At 37.9% G+C, this 14,525-nt stretch overlaps 1 protein-coding gene across 1 annotated transcript in view; it reads right to left on the reverse strand.

Annotated features, from left to right (window-relative positions):
* The window catches only part of OCA2 (OCA2 melanosomal transmembrane protein), a 161,083-nt gene that overhangs the window by 52,906 nt on the left and 93,652 nt on the right, over positions 1-14,525 (reverse strand). Inside the window, exons 18-20 of the mRNA XM_030951234.1 lie at positions 11,583-11,710; positions 6,958-7,017; positions 6,300-6,404 (exon numbers count right to left, since the gene is read on the reverse strand). Coding sequence (XP_030807094.1) covers positions 6,300-6,404; positions 6,958-7,017; positions 11,583-11,710 — 293 coding nt within the window. The remainder of the gene's footprint in view (positions 1-6,299; positions 6,405-6,957; positions 7,018-11,582; positions 11,711-14,525) is intronic.

Genomic DNA, 14,525 nt, shown 5'->3' on the forward strand with positions numbered 1-14,525 from the left:
TATTTTAGGGACTCATTGCTGCTCTACACCATGGGATTCCACTACACACATTTCACTAAGAACTATCTGTGGCAAAGAGGTCTTCTGTGAAAACTGCAGAGAATATGCATTTATAGAAAGCAAACTATTTGTAGCTTCCCAAATTCTTGATGATTGCTCTGTCTCTGCAGATGGCTACAGCCTAGTCTTGCACTTTTACCAAGCAGTGAAATGCAGGACATCATAGATAATGCTGGAAGGGCAGAGGGCAAGGAAATTCCAAAAATAGAGCTGGCAGTAAGAAAATGAGATACATGTGAAACATTCAGCACTGCAAGAGAAAAGCATCCAATAATGTTAGAGACAATAAACAGTGGGCCAAAAATTATTTACTTTCTAAGACCTGTCAGAGACTAAGTCACCTTGTCAGCCAGATGATTCACAGAAATTGTTGCTCTATATTGAGGAAATAGAATTTAAACTCAGCTAAAACAGGGATTTACTGTGGCTGTCTTTTTATTTCCGGTAATAAAAGAAAAATACAAAGAGATGTCTTCAGCATATATAGCTGATAAAACATGTAAATTAAACTAAAGAGCATACTGGTAATAACATCATGTCACTTAAAATTCTAATGGCAGAAAATTCATGGCTATTCAAACACGACAATACTAGGAAAGTCCAGGCCTTGAAAATTAGGAAGTCTGCCTGTCAAAGAATCATTGCGAGTTTAGCCTGTTGATAAAGGAAAAGAAGTATCAGAGGTCTAATAGAATGTCACATAGGGCATCAATAGAGCACCAATACATTTATTCTGCAGACAAAGAAAGCTGGATATGCAACATGACAAAAACTCTTGCCATTAAAAGTTAAAATGTGAGAAATATAATAGCCAAGCTCCTGGTTTATGAATTTTTTTATGATAGAACATTATCATGGTGTTTCTTAAACAATTCTCAGGTATAACTATATATACTGGATTTTCAGCAGGCAACACAGATTATATTTGCTGCTGGCAACGCATCCTTTTACATACAGAGTTCACAGAGTTTCCCACAAAGTATTTATCAAACTCAAAATTTGGGACCCTGAAACTGTATAAGGACCTGTCGTATCAGCTGAATGTTCACAAGTCCATGGAGCATGATGGGATTCTTTCCAGAGCCCTGAAAAAGCCAGCAGAAGTTATGGCAGAACCCTTCTTGATCACCTAAGGTCTTGGGAACCTGGGAAGGTTTCTGCTGGCTGGCAGCTTGTCAATGTTATTCCAGTTTAGAGAAAGAGCATGAAGAAAGACCCAGAGAAACACAGACCTGTTAGTCTAATCTCAGAGCATGGAAAAAATGCAGAAAATATTGTACTGGGCACTGTTGAAAGGCATTTAAAGAGCAGTACAATTATCAGGCACAGCCAGCAGGAGCTCACAGTGGGAAAATCTTGTTTAACTAGTTTGATATCCTCCTATGATAAAGTCACCCTCCTCGTGGATGAAGGGAAGGTAGTGGATGTAGTTTTTCTGGATCCTAGGAAGGCTTTTGATAACTGTTCCTGGCAGCATAGACAAGCTGTCCAGCTGTGGGATGAGCAGGTTCACAGGGCACTGAGTGAACACCTGGCTGATGGGCAAAGCCCAGAGGGTTGCAGCGTGTGCGGTTACAGCTGACTGGTGACCAGGTACCAGAGACATTCCTCAGGGTTCTAAGGCTAGTTCTGTTCAAAATATTTATCTGAATATCTAACAATCTGAAAGCAGGAGTTGAATGCACCATTAGCAAGTTTACTAATGATACTGTACTGGGAGGTACTGTTGATTCTCTTGAGGGACAGTACGAAGGTCCTTGAGCATTTCCAGAGGAGGGCAACAAAGCTGGTGACAGGGCTGGAAGGTGTGTCCTGTGAGGAGCAACTGAGTTGGTTGAGTTTGGAGAGAAGAGAGCTGAGGGGGTGATTTCATTACTTTTTACAGCTTTCTGAGAAGGGGAAGTAGAGATGGATGTGCCTAGCTCTTCTGAGATCCAGTGACAAAATATGGGGCAATGGCTCAGAGCTGCACATTCAGAATGGACATCAGGAAGCATTTCTTTACTGAGAGGATGGTCAAACATTGGAAAAAGATTCCTAGAGAGGTGCTCAGTGCCCTAAGCCTATCAGGGTTTAAGAGTCATTTGGACAATATCCTTAATAACAGGCTTAAATTTTTGGTCAGTCCTGATTTGCTCAGGCAGTTGTATTGGATGACTGCTGTGGGTCTCTTCCAAGTGAAATAGTCTATTCTATAACTCTACAATACTTTTATACAGTATTTCTTTTACTTGGTGTCAAAAATGATTGATTGTTCTATCACTTGCAGATAGCTATCACAGTTGCCAGGCATACTTATGCAAAGAAATGTAATAAACACTCAGTCATACAGACATATATTTAATTAGGTAGCTGTATTTTCACTTGTCAATTTAGAGTGAAGAGGAAAGTCCCGGGATTACAGTTCATTGGGCAATTCTCATCCCCCCATCTTGTTTTGGGGCAGCTCATTGTCTTTGCATACAGGACAAATTATTTGAAACAAGCAATTAGAATACATTTTGAAAACTTTTTTGTCTTCATGCAGTTCCAATGGTCTATTTTAATTTAAAAAAACTCAGAATTTCGGCCAGACAGAAACAATAAAAGTACTCAACCTATGATGAGCTAAGTGCACTCAGAAACTCATTCAATTGCTTCTTGTAGGCTATTATCTTTGTACAGCATCCTTTGTAGCAAAAATACATGCTGTGTTCTGCCCTCTTCACAGACTTTTCCATTTAGCAACTTCCGTACATGAATTCCATATGGTACTGACATTTTTGATTGTGGGTTACACCAGATTTACCCTTGTCAAGAGCAGAGAAGAATTTCACCAACAAAAGTGTTGCTTTGAAAAGGTATTTTCAAGGTAAGGCACTTCAAATAATACACTGATCTGATTTTTGTAATTTCAGAATATTTTAGTGGGAGAGAAATTTTCTCCATGTTGCTAAAGGCTCCTGAAAATCATCAACATGTTCTCTCTGTTTAAACACACGAATATTTTCACTCTAAATTATACCCATCTTAAAATAACCAAAAATATTTATGTTTTGTTCTTAAGACTGCAGATAATGTGTTGTGTTTTAGGATAAGGAAGAATCCTAATTTGTCTACATAGATACATAGAATCTTTTGCAAATGCCTAGAACTTCTTCTAGGAAATAATTTTCTTTATTGGTTTTCATTACTTCAAATCATAAAATAGTTTATTTCCTAGAATGCTGTGTAATGCTGGCTCAGGATAATTCTAATTCCCTTTTCAAAATATCAATCTACAGTTTCCACTTTTCACATCCTCTTAAAGTAAGTTAACTGACTGTTAAGTCAGCTATCAATTTTCATGTTGTCAAACCTGAAACTTTACATGAAGCAGTCAAATTTAACCAAATACAGATAAAGTGAAACTTTCAGTCTCAAGATCCATTAATTAGGCATTAATATTTTTTCTTTTTTTTTATACACAGAGAAAATAATTATGAATCTGATTATCTCACTAATTCAAAAACAGAGACTGAAAGGAAATTTTGGACAACAATTTTAGACATCAACTTGATTTTTTAAAGGAAACACAATATCACAGTTACAGAGTTATTTGCAGGTTTTTCTGTTTTGATTCCCTTCAGCTATTCACCTAAGTCAGGACTCAGGCTCTAATGGAATTGTGTATTTCTTCCATTTCTCAGGTAGTTCCTGGATCAAAACACTACACACAACAGAAAACTGAAAGAGTTCACATGCACAGTGCCTTCTGCCCAGGGGGCAGTCGCCTCACATAGAAGACTGTCCTGTCCTCAATTCATTTCTGAGTTACTACTCTGGTTGTTCAGCCCATCTCCTCTCCCTCCTCCAAGTCTGGACAACATGCACAGCATATTGTTTTAGGGGATGAGTGGAGGACCTTATTCAACAAGACAGAGGCTGTATTAGGGACATCCCATGTATGACCTAATGCCTGTCTTCAAGTTTCCCACCCCTGAAGGAGCAATACAGTGTAGCTTTCCAGATGCCCCTGCCATCACAGTAGTTTTTTCCACAGTCATCTGGGGGCTCACAATCAAAAGAACTGGCAAGACTGCCTCATTCCTGAAACATGGGACAAAAATCATGGTATGCTTGTCTTTCTAATACAGAAATGACACTATTAGCATCCTTGACTATGAGTTGCCACCAGGCCTTTCATCATCTCTGTATGATATTTAAGGAATTCACATACAAGTCAAGCAAGCCATTATCCCATGAGACTGGTTTCCCTTAACTCCTTCTGGTCAGTGGCAAAGCCAATGTAGGCAGAAGTCTGTGATGCCATCCTCCAAACACTTTAGTCATAGTACACAGCTGATATCTATGAAACTGTCCAGATTTTTTTTGTATCTGAAGGAACTTGATGGATTCCACATCCCAAGCCAGTACCCAGTCCATCATAGCTATAACTAATGAAAAATGCAGGAGAGATTGGTCATGACATTGGATTGGTTCACCACTGAAGGAGACTTATGGGCACCTGGATGGATTCACAACATCTGTCTTTCATTACGATGAGTGCAGGCTCATTTGTGGAACCTTTCCCCAGGAAAGGACAGGATCACTTATGGCTACATCATAGCAGGTGGCCCATACTCCTACATCACTAGGGAATGCCAAACCAAACTCATATATAGACATCCCTGATTAGTGAAAAGTCATTCTACAAAAGAGTTGGGTTCAATATATTTTATACTCCTCATCGGGAGTTCATAACTTTGGTGCATACACTGAAAAATAGCCTTCCAAAACTAAATACTGCTTGTTTTAAGAGTACAAACATAGTACCAAAGAATCAAAAAGAATTTTAAATGGAAGTTTAAAGATCTTGGGACTTAGTTACTTAGAAACATTCTGTAAGTATTTTCTGATGCAGAATGACAAAGGCTAAAGCGCAAGTCTATTCACAGAAGTAGATGAATCTCAACTCTTGTTTGCCAAATAGTACATTAACATCTTAACACCTCAGCTAATGACTGCTTTTACATAGGTGAGAATATGCATGCATTTTTCTTCTTATCTCTTCTCTCTGCCTATTAAAATAGAATTAAAATATTGTAGCAGTCTCTTATGTTCATCCCCGAACAAAATTATAAAAACACAAATTTTAAATAGCTTAAAATGTTGAAAATGGTTCCCTTCCTGTCAATCTGTATTTGCCACCCTCAAAGATACAAAAGAAATGGTCCTCAGGCATCCCAAAAGATTCTTGCACTTCAGTCCCATTTCCCAAAACATACGCATTTCATGGTGCTGTTTGGTACTACTCTAAGCCAATTTTTATAGACTAGCTGGGTATGAGGCAAAAATCTTCTAATTGAAGATTTCTGCATTATTGCTTGGTAGTCCTCAAGCATTTGCTGGGAGGTGACTCATCCCAAAACAATCTTTCCTTTCACGCCTATTGCTCGCAGTCTGTTGTGGTTAAATCAATATCATTTCACAGGAAACACCACGGTAATCAAAGCAAAATACCACAGCAATATATATTTATAGAGTGGTTACAAATCTGCCCAATTTGTCATATGCCCTACAAGAAATGTCTTAAACCTTGGCACAGGTTAAGAGTGGACATGACCATCCAATAATGAATGAAAAAATGTGAAGAAAAGATATGCTGAGAAGGAGTTGTAACAATGAAATATTAGTATGGTATAATGAATGAATTATCACACTTTAAACAGAGAACTTGATTGAATAAACCTATCTGAGCATGCCATAATTTGTTATAACTTGATACTTTTCTGATATTAAAGCTCAGCTGCTGACAAGCATTTGTTATGCCTAACATAATTTGGTGGTTTTTAAACTAATTACAAAAGTAAGGTAGCAATAAAAGGTATGGGTGTTAAAAAAGCATTAGCATAACTACTCAGCACATAGAGGAAAAACATTTATAGCAGTGGATGGATAGTGACATCTTTTCTTTCCATCAAAAAGACAATTCTATTTTTCAAGTATGTATGTGCATATAAGAGGAGAGAAAGCAAAAATGCAGCCGAAACAGTGCCTCTGGTCCCACAGCTACCTGCAGCTGCAGGGGTCAATGGCCAGCAAGATGCCTTAAGAGCATGAGTTAGTTTCTAATACTGATTCAATCTCACAGGATAAAGTAAGCTACAGCACAGCAGAGGTCAAAAAAACTCAAGAAACCAAACAGCAAATTGTAATCAGTAAGCTCAGCTCCCTTGCCAGCACCTGGAGGAGGATGTGCAGCGCTGCACAGAGCTTACCATTGTGGCTGTGAAGGGGATGTTGTCAATCACAGAGGAAGCCAAAGCAGACACCCAGAGCACTAAAATAATGGCCACTGCCAAGCGCTGATCCTCAGGAACCACCTGGAATTGAGAGAAAATTATAACTTTGAGATCGGTGTTGCTCTGTGTGTCCCCCACGGCATAATTGCACATTCTTTACAGTTTTAATTTATCGACAGTTATTATTCCTTTAGGCTCTGAGATAGGAAAGGCATCTTAGATAAAATAGCCTAACATTCAGTAACACAATTACAGTCCTTCTTCCAAGAAAACAAGGACAAATAGAAGTACAGAGACTGATATTTCTAATACTCAGATTTCACACAGAAAAATACACTGTGCAACTGTGAATTTTGACCTTTAGCTGTTTATACTTTTTTCACCTTTGCATTTTGGAGTTTTAGACTATAGAGAAAGCTCTTCTGTTGCATTTTTGGCAAATTTTATTCTGGCTGTGGACAGATATATACATATTAAATATCACCCATGCCAAAGTATGACATCCTTTCTTGATACTACTGATGCAGGAATGCAATCATTAACATCAAATTCAAAATAAGATTATTCTTTATTGTTCTACTGGAATAAAACTATTTTTCTTGCCTGTTAGAAATTATAAATATTTTAAACATACCTTTATTAACAAAGCTGTCTGCTCTCCTATGTAGTCTATTAAGTGCAGATGAGCCAAAGCCTGGGGTAAAAAAAAAAAGGACACTGATATCAACTAATGAAGTGCATGACGTACTTACTTTTTTTCCACTAGATGTAAAAAAGGAAGTAATTTATTCCCATTTACAAGATATTTATATTCAACTCATGTAGCTTGTTCAGAATTAATTTTAGGCAAGAAAAGATACAACAGAAGTTGGTGGCTGTATTTGCAGAAGCAAGTAAAGGTTGTACTGAAATAACTTGTAGTGTTATTCAAGAGCATGGGACAAAAGATGGCTGAAATTTAAAGATTTCATTATTCGGTGGATACAAGTCTTCTGAAAACTTGAACACAACTGATTTTAAACCAACTTCCCCAAACCCACAATATAGATAGAAGTATATAATGCGTTTCAAAGGCTGGATGAAATCAGGCATCTCATGCTCAGTCTCAGAAGAAGAAACAGGAAAACAAATTATATTTCTATTTTATGGCTATCTCTGACCCATTCAAAAAGAGGCACAAAAACCTACAACAAAAACTACCAAAACCAGTATCCATCTGCTAAAACCAGGACAGAGACCTTGGGTGAATGGAAATTGGCACAGAGGCAGCAGCATCTGAAAGGCAGGAAATCCATCTCTTCAATGCCCAGGTTAGGCACATGGACTAAGGAGGTGAGCCCTGTAAGCACAGGACCCCAGGACAGCCTGGGTCAGAGTGCTCTGTCCTCCCTGTGAGAACCTTTCCCAGTTGTACAGGACATTTAGACAGCGTCCTGTGACGCTACCACAGATGAAAAGATAAAGGAAGACTGCAGCCTGGTGGTGTTAACTCTGATCTCTCCTTGAGCACACAGAATACAGACTGAGTCTCCACACTCGAGGACAGTGACCTATTCCCTTGACCAACAAAGTACAAGAATGATTTTAACTTGTGAGTGCTAGCCCTTAATTCACTTTGGTTTTGTTTTCTTTTCTTGTAGGCATGAAAAATGAAGCACTATTTTCAGGTTTAATAAGGTATATCTATTTGATGACTTCTCCATTTCTCAGGGGAGAAAATCACATCATTTTTGCTTTAGCCTAGACGACGCTGGTTGGCTTGCTTTCTTTTTTTCTATCAAGAAAAAGAAGCAGTCAGCTGCAATACCTCCCTTACTGACATCAGTCCCTCACAGAGCTGCAGGAGTCAGTATTCACACAACACAGCTCTGTATAATCCCCCCACCTGGCAGTCAGACAGAGCCCTTCAGAGACTGCAGTGGGGAAAAAAGCATTCAATTCACATGCTGTCAAATTCCATGACAGATGCAGACAAAGATCCCCATAGGCATTGAGTGGGGTGGCACAGGACACTGGTTTGTCAGTGACTAAGGTGCTTTCATTCAGACTGGCAATTCCTGTACCCTGTACCTATTCAATTAGATATCAGTAAAATAACAGTGGTTTGGGTATCACCAAATCACAGTAAATTTGGCCCAGAAATATTATTTTTTTAACAATACATTGAAAAAGAAAAGGTTTATCTACAATTAAAGATACAGCATACAGAAAACAAGCAGCAAAATACAGGCACATATCACTTACACTTAAAAAAAAGAACATTTTTTCATTATTTTGGCTTCCAAGGAGAATGTTGCCTAAGTTAATTCTTGTTGTTGATTTTAAGTTACCATTTTCTTTCTAAGCTATCTGTGTTGCTTTATCAACTCAAAGGATATGACAGCGACTTTTTAAATGTATGTAAAAGCAATATTCTTAATGAACAGCAATAATTTTTGCATCATTGCTGTGTTCATGCTTCAAAATGAACTTCTAAACAGGTAGTTGACAGCAATTAGAGCCCAGATTTACATTCAATTAATATTGCTGCCTTATTAATTATCTACTAACAGTAACACTCCAAATTAATTCTGGAACTCAAAAAGAGACGTTCAGGACACACACATCACTCCTGCAAGAGAGTCTGCAGGTAGCCCATCTCGTTAGAGATGGTGACAATATTAATCACATAAATAATTTTAGGATGTCTCTATGATCTCCAGGCCAATCTCCTGCAGGCACCTAAGTGCAAGTCAGCAATTAGCACCCTGCCACTGCCCTCCCCTGCATGTAAACTGCACAGAGGGTCTCCTGGATATTCCTGTGTCTTCTAAGAGGAGTAAGCATTATTGCACTAATTAGTGTCTTCAGGCACACTAGTTCCTGTGGGGGAGTTCACAACAGAGCTTTTCTGCAGAAAGAAACCATGTGCCATTTTAAAACAAAGTCTAATTTATGCATTAAAAAATTTCATTAATCCTCTTGTGGACAGTATGTCATGACGACTCTTGTAAATAAACTCTGCCTGAAGGAATTAAGGTAATATGCCAATTTCTACTACAAAACTGAACAAAGAACTGTAATCCTGAGAGGCATAGGGACTTATTTTACAGAGACAGAAGGAGCAGAAAGATTTTTATAGCATGTAACAGCCACTTGTGGATAAAGCCTAAAAAGACAGTTGTAAAGATTAATTACCCAGGGGACACAATAGATAACAAGAGAGCTCCAAGGATTTCAAGTTTTTAATTGTAAAATATGCACCAGACTGGACTGATGGACTCCCAAAGGCAGAATCTTTAGGAGTTCCCCTGTAGTTCAGGAACTCAAATCATGTTTTCCAAAATATCTGGAACTCAAATCACATTTTCCAATATTACGTGCAGCCTAAGACCAACACAGGTTTTTAAATGTGCCTTTTAATAAGAAAGATAACATTTACAGCAGCAGGAAAGAGCTTCAGACTGGGAACTATCCAAGCTGAAGGATCACCAAGGGTGAGCAATATCAGCTGGCAATTTCTGGATGCCCTAGACTATGGAAAGATTTCTTATACTTCAATGTATATCTTTGTTTTGACCAGTCTCTTCTTGACACTGGCAATCTAAAGGAAAAAAAAAAACCTTGGAAAGGACTGCCACCTACTAATCCAATAGATTCAGATAAAAATTAGCAGTGATGATATACACAGAACACTTTCTCATTCATTGTGGGGAAGAATTTAATGTCTCATATTTTTTTCTTCATTATCTGGACAAGTTTCTTCCATGACCTTAAACTGCTGTTATTCTAGAAAGCCAGTAAAAAATGTTATTTCATTAGCAAGCTATTCACTGGTGACATGAGAAACTGAAAAAATGAAGTTCCATGAATAGTTGTATCTAAAGGCAAATAGCTTCCTGTGTATTTTACTATGGTATTGTGCAGAGCACAAAGCACTCAAATCAGCCAGTCAATCCAAGTTCAAAAATAAATACATCAGGGAACACAACTAATAAACTGTTACAACAGCAGTAGACAAAACAAACATGGCTTCAGCATTGATTGCCTATAAGAGCTAGAAATTCAAGGTTATATGGAGCCTCATAAAATGGAGGACTAAAAATTTCCTGTTCTAATGAGCATAAAATAAATCAATATTTCCTGATTAACTTTAGACTTAGCAGCTCACAGAAAATTTCATCATGATAATCAGAGTTTCCATTCATCTTCTTGGAGGTTACCAGATTTTGACTTCCAGTTTGGCATTAGTTAGAGTCAGTCGGATTGGTTCTTGTTTCTATTTGCTTCAAATGTTGTCCATGTTACTGCTGTTGATTTTTTTAATAGATTCCAATTTCCAGATTCTTGGGATCTTTGCAATTATTGAGAGGGAATAGGGGAGGAAAGCGTCTATATGAGCAAATTAGTTACCACAGGCTTTTCCCGGGCTTCTCACTCAGGCAATTCACTAGCCATGGCAGTGCCAGTGGTCACTTGGGTATTGTCAGTCATGTGTCTACATTATTACATCATTTAAACCCAACAATTAACAACTGAAAAATAGTCAGCATTCTAGAAGCCTAATTGAAAAGTTAATGTGAGTATCCACACCAAAAAAAAAAAAATCCAAATATTTGGCATAAGAATAAATCCTCTCAAGCTATGCAAAACATCAAATAGGGAATAAAAGGGGATACAAACATGGATGGACATGGATGCTGCCAAGCAGACAAGCACAAAGAAAATACACAGCAAAATATCAAGGCATTTCAAGAGCTGAATATTTTTAAATTAGCATTGCAAACTGAAATTCAGTGTTATTTTCCTTTTAAATCACACTCCCATGAAATATCTTAGACCATTTGGTAGCCAGCATGTAGCAAGCAGACAGCACCAGAAGCATTTTTCAACTCCAGTTTAATCTTGTTCTATTATTTTTCCTATCATCTGTATAAATAATTGTAAACAAACACATAAATACACATAAAATATCTGCACACATAGACCAACAATAAACCTAGAAACTGAAATTTAAATTACAGAAAAATGACTGTGTCAGGTACATTCAACAAAAGCAGAATATGGAAAGAGAATGAGACCAAGTTTATAATGAAAATTTAAATAGGAAAGTGGTCCAACTAACTTTCATTCTCTGCTATTCCTCTCTGTATTATCATAACTACATTTGATCAACAATATTCCAGTGGGATTGAACCAGTAGGAGGCCTCTCTCCAGGAACATAATTCACATTTGAAATCTTTTTCAATTCTTCAGGCTTTAGAATCAGAGAATATTACCTCCATGAGAACAAACAATGCTGCAAAGAAAAGAAGGGTTGCCCACTCAACTCTGTTCAATATCATCTCAAAATCATGGATGTCTGCTAGCACCAGCAGCCACAGGGCTCCCAACATGGCAATCCAGCCTGCATGAGAGAAAAAGAGAACAATACTTTACACTTCACAGGCTTGTTATGTGCTAACAACACGTAAGTTACAGTATTGTGATTTTATTGTGATTTTCAAAGATTTTCACCACATTTTCACTTTGACTGTAACAAGGAAAAGTTCACTGATATCACAGGATGAATGATCTCTGCTTTCAAATTAAAATAAAACCTAAAATAAAAAGAACAATGCAAGTAAGACAAAGTTGGGTTACCCTCATGATCAATGGGTTTGGATCACAGAGAAACCTTTAGGTATTTAGGAATAGTGAAGGATTCTGCAGCTCCTGAAGGACTGGCTGCATCCCCTGGACCTTGAAGACTCAGTGGCTGCCTGCTTTAGAAGATAAGCAGGAAAGGAAACTGTCCTTAGAAAAGACGAGAGATTTGGAGCAAAAGAAACTCTCTTCAGATATGGTCCTTCTGTACATCTTGAAGTATTTTAATACATATATTTAGATAACTGAGAGAAAATGCAAATCAAACACACAATTACCCAGAAAATGCAAATAGCAAATCTCCTGTCTGAGCAGGGCTCACTTTCCCTCTGCACAGTTAAAATTCTTTCTAGAGCAGCTTGATCCCTCTGGTTCATTTATCTTATAACTCACAGAGTTCCCAAAGCAGCAGAGGAAAGAGAACTGTCCGTTCTATCTACCACGACTTTTCAATAGCAAAGTTTATTTGCTGTATTATAAAACAAAGCAAATATCTTCATGAAAATTGAATTTATTTACTCTGAACATAAAGGAAAGGTTTATGGAAATGCACTGCCTAATTTTCTTCTGACTGTTGTCTTGGCTGTTTTCCGAATTCTGTTAAAAAACAGTGGGCCCAACTCCACCTTAAATAAATATGATGGCAATTCCTGTTAGAATGCTGCAAGGGAGAGTAGGTATGTGCTGATTTGACGCTAAGTAGCAGAATTTTAAGTAGTATTTTCTAAAAACCTACTTGACAACATAACATTTTCTCACATACATTTTGAATGTAATTACAACAAAGTGAAGAATTAAAGAATTTCTCATTACTTATGGGACAATCTGTGAAAATATCTTGGTATTTTTCCTACTCTTCTGTCTCCAATAATAATGAAACAACTAGAACATGCTATATGGAGATAACAATTAATCACTAAAGTCAATGAAGTAATACAAAATTGCAGAAGAGGTGGATGGAGCCAGGCATTTTCTATCACCATGAGTGTTATCAGCACACATTAGCTTCAAGCATGGAGCTTTGCATGAGGGAACAGTGCCTGGCCTTACAATATTGTTCCCTGAGCATACAGATAGGCAAGGGAGGTGTCATCCTGCCGTGCTTCAGCAAATACAGCTCTCCAGAGGGAAGTGCAAACACATCAGCTGCCAGCTGTGGCTGCACAGAGCTGATTTCAGTCTGGGAGAGGAGAGGAGAGGAGAGGAGAGGAGAGGAGAGGAGAGAAGAGGAGAGGAGAGGAGAGGACAGGACAGGACAGGACAGGACAGGACAGACAGGACAGGAAGGCAGGAAGAAGGCGCGGACAGGACAGGACAGGACAGGACAGGACAGGACAGGGGACTTTATTGGAATTTTTTATTCACTATGAGGAATTTTGAAAGTACTAGGACACATTAAAGACTGGCGTCTCTGTTTGTTTGTCTTTTTTTTTTCCTAGCTTCCTGGACTACAAAAGAGAGCCACAAGGAAGAGAAATAGAAATAATTTTTTAAAATAACTTCTCATTACTCTAGTGAAAGCAAAGCCCATTTACTGCTCCACAGACCACTTCCTTTACTGCCTTTTATCGCCTCTGCTTCATAACAACTGATGTCCCAGAAAGAGAACTTAGACTGAAACTGAACCTAAATTCTATTTCTACCTGTTGAAGAGGTTGACAGTTTTATTTATTTTAGGGGAAAGGAAATGAAATTATATTATAAAATGCATCTTGCAAATTTATAATGCATTCTTCATAAGAAAAGATTTCCATGTCTTCTGCCTGGTGCCAGAAAAAAAAAAGTACAGTAGAAATTGCTTAAGGGCTTTGCTTTTCTTATACCCAGTAGGCAAAACCACCTTTGGAATAATACTTAGCTCATGCTGAGTGGAACACAATTGCAATCCTACTCAAAAAACCCCTTATTTTAAAATAATCAAGTAAATGAACTTGAAAATATAAAACAATCTAATAGAGTAAAATAGAAGTCTAGAATTTGAAGGTAGGCAGGAGAAAGAGGAAGAAATTAGGGAGAAAAATTGCTGTGTAATTTGTAGGCCTTTCAAATGCTCATTAAGAAGAATGTGCATTCCTCAGCAAAAGTAATTTTGACCTACTACCTCATAGTAGTAGGTCAGAAGCATAGAAGCCTAACGAGCTTCCTCTGAACAAAGTGAAAATGTGGACTCTGCATGTTCACTTTATATGCACAGAATTTGGAGTAAGGCATTTAAGAAGACTGAGAAAATTTCACTTTTCTGGAAACTGAAATGGCACTTGAGACTTTGAACTGAAAACCAAAGTCAGGGTAATATTGCATGATCCAACTGATGGCTTGGGCAAAACAGCAGGCTACTCAAGACAGGTCAAGAGAATACATTTAGGTAGGAAGAGATAAAACTGCAAAAATCCAGGATGGGAAGCAACTGCATGCCAAATAGTCCTCCAGAAAAGACTTGAGAAACACGCTGTATCACAACTAAATCTCATGGCCCACTGAAATACTGAACCAGGGCTATAAACAGTAAATTCTGTGAAGCAGCCTCTGCTCTCCTCATCCCTGGCAAACCCTGAGAATATATACTGTAAGATGCA

This window comes from Camarhynchus parvulus, chromosome 1, assembly GCF_901933205.1.
Source record: "Camarhynchus parvulus chromosome 1, STF_HiC, whole genome shotgun sequence".
NCBI lineage: Eukaryota > Metazoa > Chordata > Aves > Passeriformes > Thraupidae > Camarhynchus > Camarhynchus parvulus.